The sequence below is a fragment of the Chrysochloris asiatica genome, unplaced genomic scaffold (assembly GCF_000296735.1).
Source record: "Chrysochloris asiatica unplaced genomic scaffold, ChrAsi1.0 scaffold00246, whole genome shotgun sequence".
In the NCBI taxonomy this organism is placed as follows: domain Eukaryota; kingdom Metazoa; phylum Chordata; class Mammalia; order Afrosoricida; family Chrysochloridae; genus Chrysochloris; species Chrysochloris asiatica.
In genome coordinates this window covers 928,434-954,010 of record NW_006408764.1, presented here as the reverse complement: position 1 = coordinate 954,010, position 25,577 = coordinate 928,434, and the positions used below count along the sequence as shown (strand labels likewise).

At 39.7% G+C, this 25,577-nt stretch overlaps 1 protein-coding gene across 1 annotated transcript in view; it reads left to right on the top strand.

Annotated features, from left to right (window-relative positions):
- DOCK3 (dedicator of cytokinesis 3) overlaps positions 1-25,577 on the top strand; it is a 716,589-nt gene that overhangs the window by 157,061 nt on the left and 533,951 nt on the right. The window contains exon 4 of the mRNA XM_006873644.1: positions 6,766-6,821. Within this exon, the coding sequence (XP_006873706.1) occupies positions 6,766-6,821 (56 nt within the window). The remainder of the gene's footprint in view (positions 1-6,765; positions 6,822-25,577) is intronic.

Here is a 25,577-nt window from a genome sequence, read left to right as displayed (position 1 = left end):
ATCATTGATGGCATCAAGTGTGGCAGCGGTAGTGAGGTTGGCCCAGGATCGGACATTGTTTCATTCTGCTGTGCATGGGGTCGCTATGAGTCAATTTCGACTCGATGGCACCTCACAACAGCAACAACATATGTCAAAAGGAATGAAACTCTACACTTTAACTATATTCTGTTTATAGACTACAGATATAATTCAGTAACATTTTTTAAAAAGTCATATGGGTTTTACTTCAAACCATAAAGACTTGATTTCACATTTTATTCTGAGAGTTATTTTTTTGGCTTCTCTTATTTTCTAAGCTGCAGTGTGTTCATTTTGATACAGAAAAAACAGACCATACTGAGACTTAATCCTATAGGTTGTTTTTCATTTTAAATGAAGGAAAATTCTAGGCATCTTCAATGAATGTTCTCCTAATAGAAAACTTATTGCAAATTTAACTTTTTAAAAAGTCACTTGTTATCCAGTTTTATGATTTTTTTTGTGTTTGTAATTTAACTGATAAACACATTTTAATTTTGCTCCATGGATGGTGTTGTTATTGTTAGGTGCTATTTGAGACGGTTCTGAGTCATAGCGACCTTATGCACAACAGCTGCCCAGTCCTGCACCATTCTCACAATCATTGTTATGCTTGAGTCCATTGTTGATGCTACTGTGCCATTACATCTCCTTGGGTCTTCATCTTTATTGCTGACCCTCCACTTTACCAAGCATGATGCCATTCTCCATGGACTGGTCCATCCTGATAATATATCTGAAGTATGAGAAAAGAAATCTTGCCATCCTGGCTGCTAAGGTGCATTCTGGCTGTACTTCTTCCAGCACAGATTTGTTTATTCTTCTAGCAGTCCATTGTATTTTCCCCCAACATCGTAACTCAAGTGCATCAATTCTTCTACAATCTTACTCATTGTCCAACTTTTTCAAGCACACTCGTTGTCCATAGTTTACTGGTCTTGTGCAGCAGATTTGCCTAATGCAATGTTGTTGTTGTTAAGTGCTGTTGAGACAGTTCTGACCCATAGTGACCATGTATAGGGTTTCCAAGGAGCGGCTGGTAAGCTTGAACTGCAAGACTTGCAATTCAAACTGACTTTGCAGTCCAGTACAGTAATCCACATCACCATAATGCAATACATCTTTTTATTTCTTGACTGCTGCTTCCGTGAGTGTTGATTGTGGATTCAAGCAAAATAAAGTATTTGAAAACTCCAGTATTTTTTGTTTATCCTGATGTTATTTATTGGTCCAGAAGTGAGGATTTTTGTTTTATTTACATTAAGGTGCAATCCATACTGAAGGCTCTGGCCTTTGAACTTCGTTAGTAAATATTTCAAGTCCTCTTTCTTTTAGTAAGCAAGGATGTATTCTCTGAATATCAGAGGTGGTTAATGATTCTTGCTACAGTTCTGATGCCTGTTCTTCTTCATATAATTTAGTTTCTCTGATTATTTGTTCAGCATACAGATTTAGTAAGTATGGTGAGAGAATAACCTAGTGTATACCTTTCATGATTTTAAACCATTGACTGTTCCCTTGGTCTATGTATAGGTTCCTCAAGAGCACAATTAAGTGTTCTAGGATACCCATTTGCAATTTCATCATGAATGACTTGTCATAATCCACACAATTGAAAGCCTTTGCGTAGTCAATAAAGCACAGGTAAACATCTTTCTGGTATTCTCTGCTTTTAGCCAAGATTCATCTGTTGTCAGCAATGATATCCCTCATTCCATGTAACTGTCTGAATCCAGGTTGAACCTCTGGCAAGTTCTCTGTCAATGTACTGTTGCATCCATTTTTGAATAATCTTAAGCAGAATTTTACTTGCATGTGATATTAATGATATCTGATCATTTCTGCCTTCCGTTGGGTCACCTCTCTTTGGAATGGGCACAAATATGGATCTCTTCCAATCAGTTATCCAGGTAGGCGTATTTCAGATTTTTTGGCATAGATGAGTTAGTGCATCAGCTTGTTGAAGGATTTCAATTTGTATTCCATCAATTTCCAGAGCCTTGTTCTTTGCCAATATCTACAGTGCAGATTGGATTTCTTCCTTCAGTACCATTGGCTCTTGATCATATGCTACCTCTTGAGTTGTTTACATCAATCATTTCTTTTTAGTACAGTGACTGTAAATTCCTTCCATCTTTTGATGCTTCCTGCATCATTCAATATTTTGATTATAGAATCCTTAAATATTGCAAGTTGAGGCTTGCATTTTTTCAGTTCTTTCTGCTGAGAAATGCTGAACATGTTCTTCCTTTTTAGTTTTCTAACTCCAGATCTCTGCACATTTCATTATAATATTTGACTTTGTGTTCTTGAGATGCCTTTTGAAATTTTTTGTTCAGTTCTTAACTCCATTTTTCTTCCATTTGCCTTAGTGCCTCTATGCTAGAGAGCAAGTTTCAGAGTCTTTTCTGGCATCCATTTTGTTCTTGCCCTTCTTTCTTGTATTCTTAATGACCTTTTGCTTTTTTCCTATGTGATGTTTTTGATGTCACCCATAGTCTTCTGGTCTTTGGTCTTTACTATCTAATGCATCAAATCTTTTCTTAAGATGATCTCTAAATTCAGGTGGGATATGTTCAGAGTCATATTTTGGCTGTTATAGACTTGTTTCAATTTTCTTCAGCTTCACCCAGAACTCTCATAGGAGCAACTGATGGTTTAATTCCACAGTCTGCCCCTGGCCTTGTTTTCAGGGATGATATTGATCTTTATCTCCGTCTCTTTTCAGAGATGTAGTCAGTTTGATTCCTGTGCATTCCATCTGGTGATGTTCATGTGTCTTGTCATCTTTTATGTTTTTTGCAAAAGGTATTTGCAATGAACAAGTCCTTGGTGTTGCAAAATTCTATCATGTGATCTCTAGCCTTGTTTCTGTCATCAAGGCCATATCTTCTGCTACTAACCCTTTGTCTTTGTTTCCAACCTTTGCATTCCAATCACCAGTAATTATCAATATTTCTTGATTGCATCTTTGATCAATTTCAAACCGAAGAAACTGGTAGATGTCTTCAATTGCATCTTCATTGTCATTAATGATTGGTGTGTAAATTTGGATGATTGTTGTTGTTATTGTTAAGTGCCGTTGAGACGGTTCTGGCCCATAATGACCCTGTACAGGGTTTCCGAGGGTGTAAATCTTTATGGGAGTGGAAAGCCTCATCCTTCTCCCGCGGAGCGGCTGGTAGTCTCGAACCGCTGACCTTAAGGTTCGCAGCCCGGTTCGTAACCACTATGCTACCAGAGGTAGTGTTAACTGGTTTTCCTTGAAGGTATATGGGTATTATCAGATAGCATTATACTTCAAGATAGATGTTGAAATGTTCTTTTTAGTGATGAATGTGATGCCATTCCTCTTCAATTTGTCACTCTCAGCATAGTAAACCCTACAACTGTCAGATTCGAAGTGACCTATACTAGTCCATTTCAGCTCACTAATGCCTAAGGATATCAATAACTTTATGCATTCTGTTTCATTTTTGACAACTTTCATTTTTCCCAGCTTCATATTTTGTACATTCTGTGTTGTGATTGGAGTTCTGGTGTGGCGCTGTGGGCTAAGGCATCAGACTGCAAAGTTGTTTGAACTGCAAGATTGGTGGTTCAAGCTCACCAGCTGCTCCTTGGAAACCTTATACAGGGTCGCTATGGGGTGGAATCGACTTGACGGCACTTAACAGCTGCAACAATGTTGTGATTGTTAATGGATGTTTACAGCTATTTCTCTTCATTTTTAGTTGTGCTCTATATCAAATGAAAGTACCAAAAACCTTCCTTTATTCATGTCATCATAGTCAACTTGACTCTGAGGAGGCAACTCTTCCCCAGTAGCACTGAGTGCCTTCCAACCTGAGGGGCTCATCTTCTGGCATTGTATCTGACTATATTTTGGTGGTATTCTTAGTGTTTCAGTATTCAATATTTGGTTTTATCTGACAGAATTCATTTCCACCACTGTTAAGGTTTTCAGTGGTTAAACATTTCAGATGTAGGCCACCTCGCCTCCTTTTTCTGTTTTAGTCAGGAAGCTCAGCTGAAAGCTACCCAACATGGTTAACCCTACTGTATTTAAAATACTCATGGCTTCTTTCAGCATCACAGCAATACACAACTCACCACAGTGTGATACACTGACAGTGGAGTGGTGGTCTAATGATATTTGATCTAATTGATTTAATTGATGCATTTGAGTTATGATAATAGGGAAGAATATTGAAAGTGTCATGGACTGCCAGAAAAACAAACAAATCTGTGTTTGGAGAAGTAGAGTTAGAATACTCCTTAAAAGCTGGATGGTTAGACTTTGTCTCTCAAACTTCAGACATATTATCAGGAAAGACTAGTCCCTGTAGAAGCACACCATGCTTTGCAAATGTGGGGTCAACAAAAAAGAGGAAGATCCCCCAATGAGATGAATTGGCACAGTGGCAACAGAAATGGGTACAAGAATAATACCAGTTGTGAGAATGGTGCAGGACTGGGCAATGTTTCGGTATGTTGTGCATCCGAATGCTAGGAGTCAGAACCCACTTGATGGCACCTGAAAACAATAGCAGTGATGATATTGGGCTCTGATGTGGCACTGTAGGATAAGCACTGGACTGGTAACTGCAATGTTAACAGCTCATATTTACCAAACACTATCGGAAACCCTATACAGTGCGGCTATGAGCACTGTAGGATAAGCACTGGACTGGTTACCACAATGTTAACAGCTCACACTCACCAACCACTTTCAGAAACCCTATACAGTGTGGCTATGAGCTGGAACTAACTTGATGGCTCACAAAAACAGCAACAGTAATGCTATTATGTTTATTTTCTAATGTTGAACCACCCATGTATTCCTGTGGTAATCCCATTTGGTCTTGATGTAATTACCATGACCAATCCCATTTGGCCATTATTTCTTCAAAAATTTTTCTGCTGCTTTCTTTATCACTTCTAATTTGAAGACTCTTATTATGTCTAGGTTGATATGCACAAGTCCATCAAGCTCTATTAAGTTATTCCCATTCTCTTTCTTTCTACCCCTTAGATTGCAAACTCTCAGTGGTCTTTTCTTTGTGTACTGTTTTCTTCTGCTTCATCAAATCTGTTTTTGAACTGTTTGTTGTTGTTGTTAACTGTTGTCAAAGTCAGTTGCAACTCATAATGAGCCTGTATGGGGTTTCTGAGGCTTTGAATCTTTGTGGGAGAAGAAAAGTCTTATCCTTCTTCCACAGAGCAGATGGTAGGTTCAAACTGCTGACCATGTGTTTCACAGGCCAATGCTTATTCTTTGGAGCCGCTGTGCTCCCTTGAACCATTTGTTGTTGTTGTTGTTGTTGTTGTTAAGTTCTGTTGCATCTGTTCTGATTTATAGGGTTTACAAGGAGCAGTTGGTGGGTTTGAACCACCAACTTTGTGGTTATCTGTCTAGTTCTTATCTTACAGCACCATATCAGGACTCCTTGAACTCCTTAGATTGCAAACTTTCAAACATTTTTTCTTTCTGTACTATTTCTTTTGCTTCTTCAAATCTGTTTTGAACCATGTGTTGTTATTTAGTGCCATTGTGTCAGTTCCAACTCATAGAGATTCTGTACAGGGTTTTCAAGGAGAGGCTGTGGGTTTGCACTGCTTTGTGGTTAGCAGTCCAGTGTGGTGTTTTTTTTGTGTTTGCCCCCACCCCCCCATTATTTTTTAACTCCATATGTTCTGTTTGGTTCATTTTTTTCATTTATCTCCTTACTGGTTTTATCGTTTTGTTCAAACATAGTTTTCTGACCTTTAGTTATTTATCCTTCTAACGTTTAGCTCACTTGTTTCCAGGTTACTGGTGTTTTTGCCTTCAATAGGGGATAGTGTGAGTTAAGTGCCATTGAGTCACTTAGACCCACTGTTGTTACATGCCTTTGAGTCAGATCTGACTCATATCAACCCTATGGAGGGTTTCCAAGGCTTTTAAAATCTTTCTGGGATTAGAAAGCTTCATTGTTCTCCCACACATTGGCTGGCAGGTGACCCACAGGAGCAGAAATCTTTATCTTGCTCCTGTGGAGCGCTAATAGATTCGAACTGCTGACCTTATACTGGGAAACCACAACACTATCAAGGCTCCCAAATTGATTCATTCTCATGAATCCAGTGCTAGTTAGAGTCTGAGAATTATTGCTCTATTATGGTGGTAGTTATGTGCCGTGGAGTAAATTCTGACTTATAGTTACCCGTATAGGGTTTCTGATACTACAAATTTTTATGGGAGCAGAAAGCCTTCTGTTTCTTTTGCGAATCTACTGGTAGATTCAAACTCCTACCCCTGTGGTTAGCAGACCAACTCATAACCTATCAGAGCTCCTTTGCTCCATCATAGAGATAGATAATGTAATTTGTTGGCTTGATGATGTTGGTTTGTGAGCTCCACACCAAACTTTGTACATAAAACTGTATCTTGAACATGATTTGATGGAATATCTCCGATATGTGTTTTCTTTTTCTGCCTGCTCACTTCTTTATTGTTTCAGCTCTTAAGGTCACAGTTTTCTCTTGCAGATAGACTGTTATTGCACCCTGCAATGCACTTTTTACCTAACATACATTGTGTAACTCTGCATTTTAACTAATATGCAAAATGGTTGTTACGCTGAAGAAATTTATATTAATGGTAGAGTTATTTCTATATAGAAATACGGTTGCTGTTTTGTTATATGTGAGATACTAATTACAATATCCCGTTTTTAATAGAAAGACTTTTCTCTTTTGCAGGGTATCTTTCCTGCAAATTACGTTCACTTGAAAAAGGCAATTGTCAGTAACAGAGGGTGAGTAGTTGACTGTTCTAAATTTATTTACAATTTTTACAGATTCCAGAGGTAGGTTTTTAATATTTTTGATTGATAGTGTGAAATATGCTACTGACATTTTCTGGCAAAAATAGTCATGCTTTATCATGTGTAATTCTGAGGAAATTTTATTATAATAATGACAACTTTAATCTGTTTTTAACCTATTTTTCTATATACTGAAATAATATAAGTTGGTGTGAATTTTAAGATTTTTTCCCCCCCAGTAAATGTATTATTTTGAGACTAATTGATTGGAGAAGAGTTAGAGATAAGAGATACATCTGTCATTTTTGTTTCTACTTGTCAAAATACGGATGACTTTTTAAATATTTTTGGCAAACAGACATTTAAAAAAAAGTCTCATTTTAATAATGAAAGATAGCTTACAGAGGTGATAAATAATACGGTCACAAATATAAACAAATAAAAAATTTGTCTGCATATAAGAGGCACAAAAAGTAAATATATCAGAATGTTAATACTTATCTTTGTATATTGATAATGTGATTTTTTTATCATTTGTTTTTTTCTATGAAAACTGAGTATATGTTAAAAAATTATTAAAAATTCATCATTTTAAAATATAAAATATAAAGTCTGTATAATTTTCAAATAATACAGCTTTTTGTATAAGAAATAATGTTTTGGCCAGAGGATGAATAAACATCAGAGTAATCTTTTGATGCATCAGGGACTAGAAACTACATGAATCATTTTAAGAGGTAGGATTTAATGAAAGGAATTGTCTACACACTTTTGAGGAGTAAAGAGGAAATACTGATGTAACCCAGAGATAAGTCGCATCCAGTAGGTTCCAACTCATAGCAACACTATAGGGTTTCCAAGGAGCAGCTAGTGGATATGAACTGCTGACCTTGTAATTCGCAGTCCAGTGCTGATCCTACAGTGCTAGGGATAGTAGTGCAAAAGAGATTGTAATTGCAAAAAGCAGGCTTCATTCTTACAGCTTAGAATAGAAAAGATAATGGGTCTGGGATATCAGAAGGTAGGAGTTTGGAGGATGAATTTTGAGACCCTGGAGCTCAAACACCTGAGAAGAGAACATAACACAGTTGCTGTTTAGTATATATGAGAGAAATCAATGAGACCATTTCTTGGAATATCAAAAGAAGCTGGAGACTAGAACCAGTTGCCATTAATCGGAACTTGTTCCCAAGAATAACATAGCCAGTGCCCCCAGTAAGGGAGTCTAGTAGTAAAATAGCTATAGCTGGCATTCTCAGGCAGGGAATCTGTAAGTCAGTCTGTTTCACTTTGCACATCTAGGTATGAGAAGTGTGGGACTGGTGCTCCATAGCTGAACTCCTGGATGAGGAGTTCCATGGTGAGCCTGCAACAACTGTAGCTCCCAGGTAGAGAATCTGAGTCTAGCACTCCACAACTGATGCTTCCAAAAGGGAAGTCCCATGGTAAATCTGAGACAGTTGCTGTTCCCAGGTTGACAGTCTGGTGCTAAAACTCCAAAGGTGACACTCCCAGGCAGAGATTCTTATGGTGACTCAGTGGCACATGTTGCTACCTGAAGGGATGTCTTATGCTGAACTTCACAGCCAGTGCTCCTAGTTGGTGTATTTGGTGTTGGAGCCAGCCAGCTGGCTTGTCCATGCAGGGATTCTCAGGAGAATCTGCAACAGATGTTGCTTACAGGTGAATCTGATGATAGTATGTTGGTGATCATTGTTGATCCTGGACAGGGAGTCTGTTGCTGGAGTGGCACAGCCAGCATCCCCAATCAGGGAGCCTAGTGGTGAAGTGGCCTTAACCACATATTCCAAGGCAGAGAGTCTGGTACTGGAGCAGCACAACCCAGCACCTTCACTCGGGGATGCTAGTCATGAAATAGTGACAGCCCGAATTTCTCACCATTGTGTCCAGTGGTGAAATGGTCACAGCAGGTGCACCAAGGCATGGATCTGGTGTTCAGAATCCAAATCTTCAATAATTTATAACAGCTGTGATGATGAAGATGTCTAAACTCTAGAGAAGAGAAAGAAGCTAAACTCCAGATTTCCTCAATATAACAGTTTAGTATTACCTTTTCAGCAAAAAGTAACAAGACATATGAATAAACAGAAAAGGTGTCCATGAGAACAAAATAAAGTGACCAAAATAATCATGAGGAGGCACATATAGTGAAATTATGAGACAAAGACAGTCATAATATGCTTAAAGAGTTAAAAGAGAATACAAAGAAATAAAGGAAATCTAGAAAATGATGAAAGAACAAGACAAGAATTCCAATAAAATGAAAGAAATTTGTAAAAAGAACTAAACAGAAAAGAAATAACAATTCACTAGGGACTCAGTAGATTTTAAGTTGAAGAAACAAAAATCATCATGGTACAGTAAATTACTTAAAATGGTTCTTCTTGCCATAGTCTTCGGTAACTCCCACCAAATGTGGTGCCTTGGTCTAATGTGTCAGACTGCAAAGTCCTTTGAACTGCAAAGTCGGTGGTTCAAGCTCACCAGCTGCTTCTTGGAAACCCTATACAGGGTCGCTATGGGTTGGAATCTGCTCGAGGGCACTTAACTGGGTAGGAATATACAAATGAACAAACTTGCTAATAATGCAAGCGAGTGGGCAGTTTGTTACTAATAATGCAAATAAGATACATGACACCCTTGTGAGGATGTGACCTTGTGAATAAGGTGCATAGATCCCTAACAAGAGGATTGGTAAGTTTTGCCATCCCACTATGCTTTGGACCTGTGCTGAAAAATCTCCTTGACCCAGGAGACAGAAAAAGCTGTAGCAATGAGAAGCAGCAGCAGAGAAATAATGTCAGTAAAACCAGGAGACCACGAAGAGGCAGCGCAGTGGGATTCCCAACCCATTAAGTGAAAAAGCTGAGCATCATTAAGGAGGAGGCTTGCTGGTACAGTAGGGTGCCTCTGGACACTTAATAGAGCTGGGTTTCTTGACCCATGGAGCTAGTGGTAAATGCCTTCAGGCCAAGCCTTACTGGTAGAGTGGAGTTCCTCTAGGCACTTATTGGCAGAACTAAGAGGTTTGTAACATATGTTCAAGAATGGGAAGCCAAGTCAGCAGGCCAAAGGCCTGGTTAGTACAGGTACTACTGAAGAACTGTATCCTGAGTGCTCTTGAATCTTGTAATCTGTTATTTCCTTAATAAACTTCATAGTTATATTTTCTGTTCTGTGTGGCTATTTCAACAAACTAGTGAACGTCGCAGAGAAGTAGTGCGTGCTGTGGGAGGGATAGCTGGTGTCAGAAATGATGAAAAGGTTGGAAGGTGGAGGTATGTTTGAAATCTGTCTTATATAATCAACTTGGAGGCTATTGATGCAGGTAAGTATTCTTTTCCTCCTTTGTGAAGTTAAATGAGGAGGTCCATTGCCTCTGCCACAACATTTTTTACATCAGTGAATTTGAAGATAGGGTAATTGAGATTATTGAATCTGAGGAGCATAGTAAAAAGGATGAAGAAAAGTAAATAGAACCTAAAGGACCTGTGGGACACCATCAAGTGAATAATATATGCATCTTACGAATGTCAGAAGAGAGAGATAAATGGACAGAGAATGTATGAATAAATAGTGACTGAAACTTTGTAAATCTCATTAAAGACATGAACCTTTACATTTAGGAAACTCAGCAAACTCCAGGTAGGATAAACCCGAAGAGAGACACACTGAAACATTATAATCACTCTTGAAAATCAAGGACAGAATTTTTAAAGCAGTAAGAGAGAAGTAAATTATCACATACAGGATATTCAATAAGATTTATTGCCAGTTTCTCCTGAGAAACCATTTGAAGTATGTATTGAAAGAAGAAAAAACTGTCAACAAAGGATGCTATATCCTAAAACTGTACCCTTTAAGATTGAGGGCAAAATTAATACATCCCCAGATAAAACCTGATGGAATATGTTGCCAGTAGACCTGGTGTGGTGCTGTGTAGGATAAGGATAGACTATAAGGTCATTTGTAGCACAAGGTCAGTGGTTCAAACTCACTAGCTGCTGCTTGGAAACCCTATACAGGGTTGCTATGAGTCGAAACCAGCTTGATGGCACTAAATAACAACAGACCTTCCCTATAAGAAATGCAAAAGAGAGTTTTTCAAATAGAAAAGAAAGGGACGTTTGATAGTAATGTGAAACTATATATAGAAAAAACAAAACAAAACTCCTTTGAAGGTAATATTTGGGAAGTATAAGTTTAAAGTATATTTTGGCTGGTAAATACAGTTGTTATGCTTGTCTTGCTTTATAATGACAAAGGCACAAAGTAAGTATAAATTTATATTATGAAGTATAAAAACCTGTAGAGGATGACAATTTAAATATAGTGGGGAGCAGTATAGGTGTGAAATTTTTGTTATTGAAGTTAAAGTGACATAAATTTAAGCCAGGGTGTTATAAATGTAATATGTTAAATGCATCCCTCATGATAACCACAAATAAAAAAAGAAACTAGACACAAAAGAGCATGTACAGAATAATTTCATTAAGTTCCCAAGCTGAGCATAATGAATCTATGTTAAGAAAATAGTAGAGATGTTATCTTTGGGGAATGGGTAATTATGGAGAAGGAAAGAAGGGGAACTTCTGTGGTGCTGACAATGTTCTATTTCTTGACCTGGGCATTGGTTGCACAGGTTTATTCACTTGTTAGAAGTTTATTAAGCTATGAATTTATCATTTTTAAAATTTATGTTGTTGTTAAGTGTCGTCAAGTCATTTCTGACTCATAGCAACCCTGTATAGGGTTTTCAAGGAAACACCAAATTCTAGCCTTTGAATCACCAACCTTGTAATTAGCAGTTCAGTGCTGATCCTACAGTGCCATACCTGGACATTAAAAGTTCACCTATTGAGCTATGGCCATAAAACCTTGAATGTGCTCGATCTCCTCTGATCTCGGAAGCTAAGTAGGGTCAGGCTTGGCCCTTCAGAGACGCTGTCCTGAAGACACCTGTACCAGAAGGCAGTCATTCAGTCCACTGAACAAGTAGACAATACTCAGGAATGTGTATGCAGAAGCAGGATCATTGGGATCCAGTTGGAGTCTGAGATGAATCAACGGGATCTGATTCTAAATATAATGGAAGCCACTGGATGGTTTTAGGGTGACCAGGTGCCAGTGCAGAAGCAGCATACAAAGTCCTCAGTGCAGACATATAGTCTATTTACAGTGGAAACATTAGTGGATCCCCTGGTGACTGCCTGCCAGGAAAATGACACCTCCTATATCTCAACCTTCCTGAGCCACCTACCAGTCCTTTGGCTCCACCAAACAGGTGTTAGAAGTACTTTTCAAAAACTCCAGGACCAGCTCCAGAGTTCCAAACAACCGCAGAGGCAGATGTAGAGCTGGAGGCAGCTCCTCTATAACAGCTCCAGAAGTTACAGCAGAGAAGTTACAGTAGAGCCAGTGCCATCTCTAATACCAGAGCCTTCCTGCTCCTCACTTGTTGGCACAACATGTGGGCTGAGACAGGAGAAGCTGAACATCTTGACATTCCTTCCAAAGCTGGTGACAGAGCAATCAACAATGACGGATGTAGTGAGCAGTAGGACTAGCAGGATGGGCTAACAGAATCTAATTCATTCTGCCATTTGATGCCCAATACTCAATTGGATCCCAATGACCTGCATGTAAATCCTAGATCCACTGCTTACCGCACATGAAAAATGGACATGCTTCTTAATCTCCTGGGTTTCTGTCTACATATGGATAGCAGGCATTTGATACTGGACCAACTTGCTACTTTGAGGGACTGAGAAGTACAGAGCTTGGCAGAGAACTTTAAAAGACTGAAGAGTACTCTCCAATAGATTCTCAGTTCATGGGTGGCATACTCTTCTGCCCAGGGGTCCTCCCCAACTTCAGTATAAATGTGGCACTTGATGTTTCCAAGCTCTACGGCAAACTTCCCAACAAAGTCTGTAGTTGTAGCACCAGGGTGAATGTGTATTTGAATGGGTGGCAAACCATAAGGACTGATTGAGAGAAGTTGAAGGTGTTACCTTGGTATGTGCAAGCTGGAACCATCTTTTGATGCTTTGCTACTGAGGATAAGCTGGATGACAGTACTGTGCTCTCTTACCTGCCATCAGTGAGCTCTGGGCAATTCATTTGATGATTGTTCTCAGTGGGGAGAGATCAAATCCAAGACACACCCATAATATTTACATTACATCCTGTGCTTCCAGAGCTCCAGCTCAAACCAGTGGACCCTGGCCTAGGTCTGTTGGCTTTGAGCTGAGGTGGGAAATGGTCAAGTGACACTTCTCCTTCTCTCCAGGAGCTGTTCAAGAAGGTGGTACTCTACCAATGTCTAGGATCCATCTGGTCCCAAAGAAATCAGAAGGGCAAGGAGAACCTGGTGCCCACTGTCCATGCTACTGTCATACAGTTTAATAATGTGGTCCACTGTGTAATCACCAGTTGCCTGGGGGACAAGAACTTGAAGGCTCCAGACAGGGCCAGGGTGGTGGAGCACTGGATCGAGGTGCCCAGGGTAGGCAATGGGTGAGGCCTAGGAGACACCCTAGCCCCAGTCCAGGGAATTCCCTCTTCTCTTGGGTCAACTCTCAGGATAGGGCTCTGTGGTTGCAATGCCTACCCAGACCCTGGTGTCCTCCTGTGCACATTGGCCTTGACTTTCTTATGCCATTGGGGGAGGAATGACTCATTCCTACCTAAACTCCATCCTCAGGTTGAATTTAAATCATCCTCCCTGTGATTCTTATCCTTTGTGTCCAAGGTATGCCCTGCAGGGACTCTGGGAGTGTCTGTCTCATCAAGAGGGTGATGTCAGCTGGGATAAGTTGAGGCTGCTGCAGGTCCAGCTCCAGCCCTTGACCTCATGGCTCACCCATTTTCCTTTCAGGAGTGTCTGATCCACAGGAACTTCTGCTCACTCCATGCTGTTCTCTCTGCTCTGCAGAGCACTTCCATACATCATTTAAAAGAGATTTGGGGGTCTGACCAAGTTACATAAATCCCCATTGACCTGGAGTATGGTGAGAGCTGATTGGCCCAAAGTACGATGAGACCTGAGGACTCCTAAGCCCATGGACAAGGATATGGCCACGGAGGCTGGAGCTGAGAATGAAGCATCCAGTTTATGTGACGTGAGGGGATATGTACAAGGGCAACCAAATTTGCAGATAATGCCTGTTGGACCTGGCTTCAGTGGCTGGATATTCAGAACCCAACTAAAGGAAGGAAAAGAAAAAAAAAAATTTTTTTTTTTGAATTTTCAAAATAGAAAACAAGTGTGAAATTGCTACAATCTGATGAACTTGACATGTCTTTATGGATGTAGTAGCTTAAAATACCAACCAAGAGGGAAAGAATCTTTACAGCAAGGATCATTCCCATCCCCTCTGTACACAGGGTTGATAGGGATGGACAACTTGGACATTGTTGTTGTTGTCAGGTGCCATCGAGTCGGAACCGACTCATAGTGATCCCATGCACAGCAGAACGAAACAATGTCCGATCCTGGGCCAACCTCACTACCACTGCCACACTTGACGCCATCAATGATGCCACCTGGCTGATCCATCTTGTTGGGAGTCTTCCTCTTTTTCTCTGACCCTCCACCTTACCCAGCATGACACCCCTCTCCAGCGACTGTTCTCTCTGGACAATGTGTCCAAAGTAGGAGAGACAAAGCTTAGCCATCTTGGCCTCCAAGGAGCACTCTGACTGTACTTCTTCCAAAACAGATCTGTTGGTTCTTTTGGCAGTCCATGGCACTTTCAGTATTCTCCTCCAACACCACAACTCAAAGGCATCAATTCTTCTACGATGTTCCTTATTCACTGTCCAGCTTTCGCATCTATATGAGGTTATTGAAAATACCATGGCTTGGGTCAGGCGCACCTTAGTCCTCAAGCTGACATCTCTGCTCTTCAGTACTTTAAAAAGTTCCTGTGCAGCAGATTTGCCCAATGCAATACGTCGTCTGATCTCTTGACTGCTGCTTCTGTGAGTGTTGACAGTTGATCCAAGAAGAATTAAGTCCTTGACAACTTCAATCTCTTGGACATTGGCTACCTAAAATGGGGGGAGGAGGAGGAAGGGGAAAGGTGCTGTAAAGGCACGAAGTGACTGGCTTACAAGTATTCAAGAGGGAGTTTCTATTCAGAGTATGCAGAGGAAGGTTGAATCCCCATTGAGTGGTTTTCATCCTGCCTAGATAGGTCTGTGAAAGGAGATGGGGACAAAACGCTCATGATTCAATAGTGAGTAATTGTTATCATGATTAATTGCGATTGTCACAACTGTAAAGGAAATTTTGTAGCAAAAAAGGGTGAGTGGTCTATCTTACAGTCCCAGAGCGAAGGACCCTGGAACCCTCAAGGGCAAAGAGTGGCCGTGGAGTGTGGGACTCTACCCAGAGAAGTGGTGACAGCAGAGCTGGAGACAGAGATGATGACATGGAGAGATGGAGCAGCTGTGGATTCTAGACTCATGGAGGGAGAGGGGATGTGTGCTATGGTGGCTAGGAGGTAGATTTGCAGGATGTGCCCTTTGAGTGTTTGAATGATTGTTTGTTCCTGAGTGTTTTGGTGTGCATAAAAAAAAAAAACTCCGAGAGGGAGTAGAAGCAAATACTGTTGAATGATGAAGCATGCAGGGGATTATAATCATTGCAGTTGAATGAATATGATAGGATGATTGTAAAACTGCTCTTCACCCGTGTAAATTATCACTCAATTTATAATGAAAATTTAAAAATAAATAAAATAAAATTTAAAAAAAGTTTACCTATTGAATATATTATACGAGGGAGCTTCAAAAAGTTCATGGTATTAAGTGCCATCAAGTAGGCTCTGACTCGTATGGAGTTTCTGAGGCTTTAAATCTTTGCTGGAGCAAAACGCCTCATCTTTCTCCTGCAGAGTATCTGTCCAGTTCAAACCATGAACCTTGTGGTTCGCAGTCCAGTGCTTATCCCGTGGAGACACCACTCATATAGGTGTCTATTCAATTGTAAATTGCCTTCCCCTATACTCAGGTATTGCATGTATTAATTTCTTTCTGACTTTAAAATAGTCAATTCTATCTTGAAATCTACTTGACATCCTCTCAATTTGAAAATTGTATAGCTACACTATTCTCTCTTTTTATAATTGTCTTTGTTAAAATTGATATATTTGGTTTCTTTTTTCAATTTTACAGCTTTGTTTACTTTTGTTGTTGTTGTTAAGTGCCGTTGAGTTGATTCCGACCTATAGCCACCCTGTATAAGGTTTCTGAGGAGCAGCTGGTGAACTTGAACCACTGACCTTGCAGTTCAAATGACTGCAATCTTGGTTCATTAGCTCACAGTGCCACACCAGGACACCTTGTTTACTTTGGATACATTTATGTCTGTGTTGACTTGGGAGTGGTGTTTTCATGTATATTAAGCTAAGGTTGTTGTCTACTGTTGATTTTCTGTCCCGTTAATATTTCTCATAGGGCTGTTCTGGGTTTTGCAAATTCCTTTAATATCCGTTAATCTAGAAATGTCCTCATTTTGCCATCATATTTGAGGGACAGTTTTGCTGGTTATATGATTCTTGATTGGCATTTTAGATATGTCATCTCATTGCTTTCTTGCTTGCATGATTTTTGCTGAGAGATCAGAGCTTAGTCTTATTACTTCTCCTTTGTAGATTACTTTTCATTTTTCCTGAGCTGTTCTCTTTTTAGGTTCTGGAAAGTTTGATTATATGTCTTGGTGATTTTGCTTTAGAGTTTGTCCTCTTGGGGATGTGGTTAGCTTCTTGAATGTGTATCTTCTCATTTTCCTAATGTTAGGGAAATTTTATTTCAAAAGCTTATCTACAATATTCTGAGTTTTTTGGTCTCTACCTGTTCTATGTGGCACTGTGGGCTAATACATCAGACTGTAAAGTCATTTGAACTTCAAGGATGGTGGTTCAAGCTCACCAGATGCTCCTTGGAAACCCTATACAGGGTCGCTATGGGTCAGAATCGACTTGACGGCACTTAACAACAACAACAGCAACAACAACAACCTGTTCTGTAATTCAATTCACATGGAAATTATTCTTCTTGATGGAATCCCACATTTTTTTTTTTTTTTGATTTGTTGTTGTTGAAGAATATTTAAAGTAGTATGGATTTCCAAAAGAATAAACAAATCTGTCTTGGAAGAAGTACAGTCAGAATCCTCCTTAGAAACGAGGATGGTGAGACTTTGTCTCTTGTACTTTGGATCTATTTTTAGGAAGGACCACTCCCTGGTATACCTCATGCTTGGAAAAGTGGAAGGTCAGCCAAAAACAGGAAGACCCCCAAAGAGATGGATTGACACAGGGGCAACAATAATAGGCTTAAACATAATAATTGTGAAGATGGCACAGGATTGGACAGAGTTTGACTCTGTTGTGCATAGAATTGCTGTGAGTTGGAACTCACTCGACATCACCTAATAACAAAAACAGGCTACATTAGGGACTTCAACTTTTATTGAATGAGCCAGGATGCCTTAAAGGCCTTTGACTGAAAATGAGAAGTGGTGTTACTTAATTTTAACAGTTATTTTAGACTGCTTTGTTGAGACTAAAACAACAGTAGAGCAGAGCAGAAAGAGAGAGGCCATGTTAGATTATACAGTAGTTCCTGCAAGTATAATGATGGCTTGACTCAAGTGTTTAATGGGAGTGGTAAGAAATGGTAGTAAGGTGCTGTATATATTTTGAAGTTAGACTTGACAGAATTTGCTGATAGAATATAAACTAAACTTGTTGCTGATGATAGTATATAGAATAACAGATAAACCATTGATAACTTATAGATGAATTGAGGATGATGCCAAGGTTTGGTGTCTGAATAACACTGTGAATGTAGCTGTTATTCAGCGAGATGGGGAAATGGTGAAAGAATATGTTTTGGGAAGAAAAAGAATTTTATTTTGGATATGTTAAATTGGAAATGGCTCACATATTCAAGTGGAGATGTCATGTAGAGAGTTGACTGTGTCAATCTGGAATTTTGGAGAAACATTGTGATGAGCAGCATAACATACTCAGGTGCTGACTAAACGGTTAGAGGTTTGAGTCCTCAGAAGAAAGGCCTGGTGAGCTAATTCTGAAAAATCAGACATTGAAAACTTGAGGAGTAAAGTTCTCTTGTGACGCACGTGAGTTCAGCATGAATTAGAAACAGTCCATGATACGTTGTTTGTTACAAAGCTATGGCTGGAAGAGGACAGTAAAAGAATTAGTGTAGATGGAAAGGTTAGGTGAAGATAAAGTCTTGAGGGACTGTAGTGGTTAGAGGTCGAAGGAAGAGGCAAATCAGTCACATGAAGCTGAAAAGTTGTGGTCATTGAGGTAAATGGAACATTAGATAATAGTGTCTTGGAGGTCAATTGAAGAAAATGTCTGTGGAAGGAAAGAGTAAACATTATCCTCACCTATCAACATGGTTAGGTTCCATAGAACAGGTTGTTATGCAACAATCAGTGTTATGCAAAAATGGAGGATATTCACTTCAGATCATAAAATGGAGGATGACTACATGATTACAATTGTCATATTACATCATTACATAACTTTCAAACTACTTATATTATAGCCCAGGTAGGTTGACACATAATCATAACCATCACAACAGTTGTTACTCTCACCTCACACTGTGGTGTTCATTACTGCCAGATGTTTGTCATGAATGCACAAAATAGTCTGATAGTCAATTTTTAAAAAACAATTATAAAATATTCAATGTCAGATAATGAGATAGTTGATAAGTGAGGAGAAGGTGTAATTAAACATGTCTGATGGTTTGGGGTTGAAAAAGATGAGAACTAAGACATGGATGGCACTGTAGAATAAACACTGGACTGCTTACCAAAGGACTGCAGTTCAAACCTATCAGCTGCTCTTCCGCAATTTTATATAAGGTTGCTGTGAGTCACAGCCAACTTGAAAGCACTTAACAACAAAAAGAAAAATGTTGTGAGGTTGCTTGAGATACAAGAATAATTTGGGTGGAGTGTTTGAAGAGAAAGCCTGATTAGGGTTTTAATAGAATGAGAGAGGAAGAAAAGTTTTTGTGGTTGTTAAGTGCCACTCAGTCAGTTCTGACATATAGCAACCCTAAGTAAATACAACAAAACACTGCCCTGTCCTGCCTTATCATAAATTTTATGTTAGAGTGCATTGTTGTTGCCACTGCGTCAATCCATTTTGTTAGGGATCTTCCTCTTTTTTTGTTGACTCTAGGAGTCCTGATGTAGTGCTGTGGGTTAATGTGCTGGACTGCAAAGTCAGTTTGAGCCGCAGGTCAGTGGTTCAAGCTCACCAGCCACTCTTCAGTCTCAGAAACCCTATACAGGGTTGCTATGGGTCAGAACCAACTCAACAGCACTTAACAACAACAGCAACTTTTCCAAGGATAATGTCTTTCATTTCATTGGCCACACAGAATTCAGAGAAAATACTTACAGTTAGGGGGTTTACTAGGGAAGTTAACAGATGGTTAAATTGGGTCAGGAATATTTAGGGCCTAGTTATTCTATTGAGGACAGCCTTTCCTAAGCTGGGTCCACAGGCAGGCATCTTTCTGCCAAGGCACCAAAGCTATTGTAGGGCTGCAGATAAATGCCCGCAGGACACACCACTCCATCATAAACCTCAGCTTGAAGACATTCAGCTCTAGCTCTGTGAGTCAGCAAACCTTGCTCCTCCAAATAAGTGCCTGGAGACACCCCATTCTCACTCCTGCCCATAGTCACTCAGTTTTGCTTGCTCTGTGGGTTGGGAAACCCATGCTCTGTCTTATACTCTGGCTCTTGGTTCTACTGCTGCTGCTCCTCTGCCACACTTCTATTGTCACACCTTCCTGTTCACAGGTCATGGTGGTTCATTGCACAGATATCTAGGTGTACAAAAGAGGCACTCTACTCTTGCTTCTTCTTTGATGGTAGCAAGATCCTCCATTCTGGCTTATGAGATGGCTAATTTTAAACCCACACAAGAGTTCTGAAAGAGCAGAACAGAAAAATTCAAAGGATAGCTCATAAAGATAAAGTCAAGTATTATAATGAAATGTGCAAAGACCTGGAGTTAGAAAATCAAAAGGGAAGAACAAACTCAGCATTTCTAAAACTGAAGAGCTTAAAGAACTTTAAGTCTTGAGGTTCAGTAATGAGGGAGTCATGATGTAGCACTGTGGGTTAATGCACTGAACTGCAAAGTCAGTTTGCACCACAAAGTGGACAATTCAAACTCACCAGCTGCTCCTCAGAAACCCTATACAGGGTTGCTATGAATCGGAATTGACTTAATGGCACTTAATCAGTAACAATAGGCAAATTATGGCATGATTCATAAAGACTTAAAAGAATATGTGTGGAATATACAGAGTTACTGTACCAAAAAGAAATGGTTGATGTTTAACCATTTCAAGAGATAGCATATGATCAAGAGCCAGTGGAACTGTAGGAAGACATCTAAGGTACACTGAAGGCATTAGCAAAAAACAAGGCTCTGGGAGTTGATGGAATACAAACGGAAATATTTTAACAAACTCGTGCAGCTCTGGAGGCACTAACTCAACTATGCTAAGAAATTTTGAAGACAGTTACCTGGCCAACTGATTAGAAGAGATCCATATTTGTGCCCATTCCAAAGAGAGGTGACCCAATGGAATGTGGAAATCATAGAACAATATCATTACTGTCACATGCAGGTAGAATGTTGCTGAAAATAGTTCATAAATGGCTACAACAGTACATTGACAGGGACCTACTAGGGGTTCAAGCCAGATTCAAATAGGTATATGGAACAAAGGGTATCATTGTAGATATCAAATGGATCTTGGCTGAAAGCAAAATATACCCAAAATATATTTAATTGTACTTTATCGACTATACAAAGGATTTTGACTGTGTTGATCATGTTAAACTACAGACAGCATTATAGAGAATGAGTGTTTTGGAACACTTAATTATGCTAATGAGGAACCTGCACACAGACCAGGAAGCAGTCATTCAAACAGCACAAAGGAACACCGAATGGTTTAAAATCAGGAAAGGTGTGCGTCAGAGTTGTAGTATTTCACCATACTTATTCAATCTGTATGCTGAGCACATAATCCTAGAAGGCGGATTATATGAAGGATTGGAGGAAGACTCGTTGACAACCTGTGAGATGCAGATAAACACAACGTTGTTTACTGAAAGTCAAGAGGACTTAAAATACTGATGAAGATCAAAGACCAGCCTTTGGTTGCACCTCAGTGTAAAGAAAAAGAAAAATCCTTACCACTGGACCAATAAACAACATCCAGATAAATGGAGAAACGATTGAAGTTGTAAAAGACTTCATTTTGCTTGCGTCAACCATCAACACTTGTGAAAATAGCAGTCAGGAAGTCAAATAATGTATTGCATTGGGCAAATCTGCTGCACAAGACCTCTTTAAAGTGTTGAAGAGCAAAGATGTCAGCTTGAGGACTAAGGTTTGCCTGACCCAAGTCATGGTATTTTCAGTAACCTCATATACATGCAAAAATTGATAGTGAATAAGGAAGACCGTAGAAGAATTGATGCATTTGAGTTATGGTGTTTGAGGAGAATATTGAAAGTATCATGGATTGCCAAAAGAGATCTGTATTGGAAGTAGTACAGCCAAAATGTTCCTTGGAAGCCAGGATGGCCACATGCTTCAGACATGTAAGCAGGAAGGACCAGGCGCTGGAGAAGGATATCATCTTTGGTAAAGTGGTGGGTCGGAGAATAAGAGGAAAATCTCCAATGAGATGAGCTGACGCAATGTTGACAGTGTTGGACTCAGTCGTAGCAACAATTGTGAGATTGGCCCAGGACTGCATAGTATTTTGTTATGTTGTACATAGGGTCACTATGAGTTGGTACCAACTCGATGGCACCTAACAACAACAACAACAAAGAATACACGTTACTTACCTATGGAGTTTTATTAATATTTAGATTGTTAGAGACTTGATAATGCTGACATATTCTTTGTGTGAATTATGTCCCAGTACTATTATATGTCATATATGAAGTTCCTTAAAAATAGGGTTAATCATTATGTTTGTTATTGTTCTTCTGTTAAGTGTCGTGGAGTTGTTTCCAACTCATAGTCACCCTGTATAGGGTTTCAAAGGAGCAACTGATGAGTTTGAACCACCATTCTTGCAGTTCATACCAACCTTCCAGTCCAGTACATTATCCCATAGTGCCACACCAGGACTCCAATCATTGTGTGTGTGTGTGTATATATATTTATATATATAATGTTTTATTGTGAATTATGTGATAGTTTACATGGGAGAACATTAGCTTCACATTCATCCTATCGTATATCGTTTCTTGCCATGGTTACAATCTTCTCCATGCATCAAAAACCAACCAAAGGGTATACCCTGCAAGCCTGCCCCCCGGTCGTCAGCATACAGCCCCTCTCCCTCTCTGGGTCTGAAGTCCCCAGCCACTCCATCTTTCCACGTCATCATCTCTGCCTCCAGATCTGGCGTCACTGCTTCTCTGGGTAGGGTCCTGCTCTCTGCTCTTCTCCCTTGATGGTCCCAAGGATCACCGCTCCTATACTGCAAAGTCAGTCATTCCCCTCCTTTTGCTACAAAACGTTTGCTTTTACATTTCCAACCCTCACAATCAGTCCTGATAACAATTATTTACTATTGTGTCACAAGAGACCTATCTGTATCTCCTTTCATCAATCCCACCCAGACAGACTGGATACTACTTAGTCGAGATTCTACCTTCCTCTGCACCCCCTAGATCTAGGCTCCCCATTTTGGGTAGCCAGTATCCCAAGTTGCCCATTCCTGTCTGCTCTGTATATGGAGGGGGTGGGAATGATCCTTGCTGTAAAGATTTGTTCCCTCTTTTGAGCTATCATTTCCATAGGTATAGGTCAAGTTAACCAAATTGTATCAAATTACTCTGTTTTTCCTCTTCTTTCTTCTTCTGGTTGAGCTCTCATCATCCAGTCATTGAAGCCAGGTCAAGTGGGTATTATCTGCAAGTGTGGGTGTTCTTGTGCATATGCCCTCTCTTCTTATCAGCTGGACGCTTCACTCTCCACTTTGGTCCTCTGTGGCTGTGTCACTGACTCTGGGCCCAAGAGTCCATAGGTCTTGCCCCACTGCTGGCCAGCTAGGTCTCCATCTGGGTTTCACAAGAGTCTACTGAATGTTGTAGGGCTTAGCTCACACCTTCATTGCTGTTTTTCCCTCACTGTCTAGATATTTTTAATTGACTTTATTTTTGTTTATAATCAATTCTCATCAGGTTTTTGTTTTGTTTTTACTATTAGTAATAAGGTAAGCATGCCATGTTAAAATTCTATCATCTGCAGACAGGTTTTACTTTACTGATGCTCTTAAAAAAAACAATAAACACTTGACTTAAAAAATGGACTGTATCAAGAGATTCATGCAAAGGACCATGATAGGTATCTTGAACAAGCAGCTCTAATGATATCACTAGGATTGAATGAAGATTTCCAGAACTCTTGGTGTACACTGACTACTGATCCTGAATCAAGTGAAACAAATTAATTACAAATGACTGAACACTCCTGGTGTGGTGCTGTAGCGTCAGTACTGGACTGTGAACCACAAAATCCGCAGTTCAAGTCTACCAGCTGTTCATCAGAAATCCTCTACAGGGGCACTATGAGTCAGAATCGACTTGACAGCACTTAACAACATTGCTGATATTTTGATGTTCTAGCTTCTGGATTTAAGAATTAAGTTTTGTAAATCCTAACCTCTATGCCTGTTTTTATAATCCCCTTTTAGAATAGATTGTCTTTGTTGTGTAAATAAGACAGAATTAATGTGGGGTGTCCTCTGAGTATATTATATTCCTGGAGGATAGAAAAGGGACTAAATCAGGAAGGAGAGGTGAGGTAGAGGAAACCTGATGCCAAGTCACTTGAGATCTCCAGGGAGCCAGGAAACAAGCTGAAGACACAAGGACCAGACCCCCAGGATCTATGCAGAAAGCCTTCCCTTAGAGCCAACACCATGAATTCAAACTTTTAGCCTCCAAAACTGTGAGAAAATGAATTTTATTTGTTAAAAACATCCATTTGTGGTATTTTTGTCATGTAAACACCAGATAACTAAGATAAGAAACCTCTTTCTTTTCTCTTAAACTACAGATTATATTTTGGGGAAAAAAGAAGACACTTATCTTCTCTCTTCCTGATCCCTCCAAATTTTGGATCTTCTTAGTGAATATTCTTATTTTATGTCAATATAATTATTTGCATAAGTTCAATAAGAATTTATTCTTTTCATTAATAGGTCATCATTGGAAACCTTGTTTATATAATCAAGCTCATGTCATGAATGGAATGCTAGATTTAAAATGCTCAGAGAATAAGGTATGAACAGACAGATTTAAGGAACTAAGATGTACTTTATGGAGCCCTTTCAGGAAAACTATCCAGATAATCTGACTTTTTGGGTTCCCAGAATTACATGTGAATAAGGAATGTCACTTTCTGGCAGATTAGGAACCTTATGATGATTTGGTACATGTTAAGAGAGGGACTCACCCAAATCTGTGGGTACTACAGATGAAATGTGGTGGCAAGTTCTTGGTTTAGCTCCCTATTCTAGAGACATATTCACTAGTTGATCTGAGAAACCTTATGAAAACTTCCAGCAAAGCAGATTTGAAAGGCTAGGTGTTAAATTATAATTCTTGTACCTATGTAAATAATAATGAATAGCCTTATTTTTAGATCAAAAATAAGTTTGCTTTAGTGGGGACAAAGTTATGCAGACTTCTTATACTTCTTATAGGAATGAGTCACTGGGCCTGGGGGCTCGGGACTGTAGTCTTGGAGGACATCAAGCTAAATGACATAACATACTCCACAAAAACAATATTGTACACTGTACTTTGGTGATTAGTGACTATGGTCTTCAAAACTTATAAGCAGCCATCTAAGGTACAACTACTGGTTTCTTCACATCTGGAGGAAAGTAGAGTGAAGAAAAGCAAAGACACATGGAAACAATATGTCCAGTGTACAAACATCGCTCTTCAAAACTTTGAGACCAGAAGAACTAGATGAAGCCTAGCTACCATTATCAATAATATCATTACTGTTACATGCAAGTAAAATTTTGCTGAAGATAGTTTATAAATGACTACAACAGTACATTGACAGGAACCTACCAGAGGTTCAAGCTAGATTCAGATGGGTATATGAAACAAAGGATATCATTGTTGATGCCAGATGGATCTTGGCTGAAAGCAGAGAAGAAAGTACTTAACTGTACGTTATTGACTATGCAGAAGGTTTTGATTGCAATGCTGTCCATAGTTTAACATGCTCAACAGAGGATGAGTATTTTGGTACACTTAATTGTGTTCATGAGGAACCTACACATAGATCAATAAGCAGTCATTCAAAAAGAATAAGGGGAGAGGGAGGACTTCCGGCGCTTCCCTGACTGGGCAACACAGGTGCTCAGGCTCTAGGGAAGGGTGGGTGGTATCGCACAGAGGAGGCCCCGCCAGGTAGACAGACAGCCTTTCCTGGGCAAACGTAAGATTTTAGCCTCCAATATTGTGGACTTGCTTTTTTGAAGGGTCAAACTGCTGGGGAGTTGTGGGCATTTTGGTCCTCTGCCCGCCTGCACTCGCCTGCGCTCGGCTTCCGTGGGACTGCACATGGGACTTGAGTGGACCCGTTCGGAGGA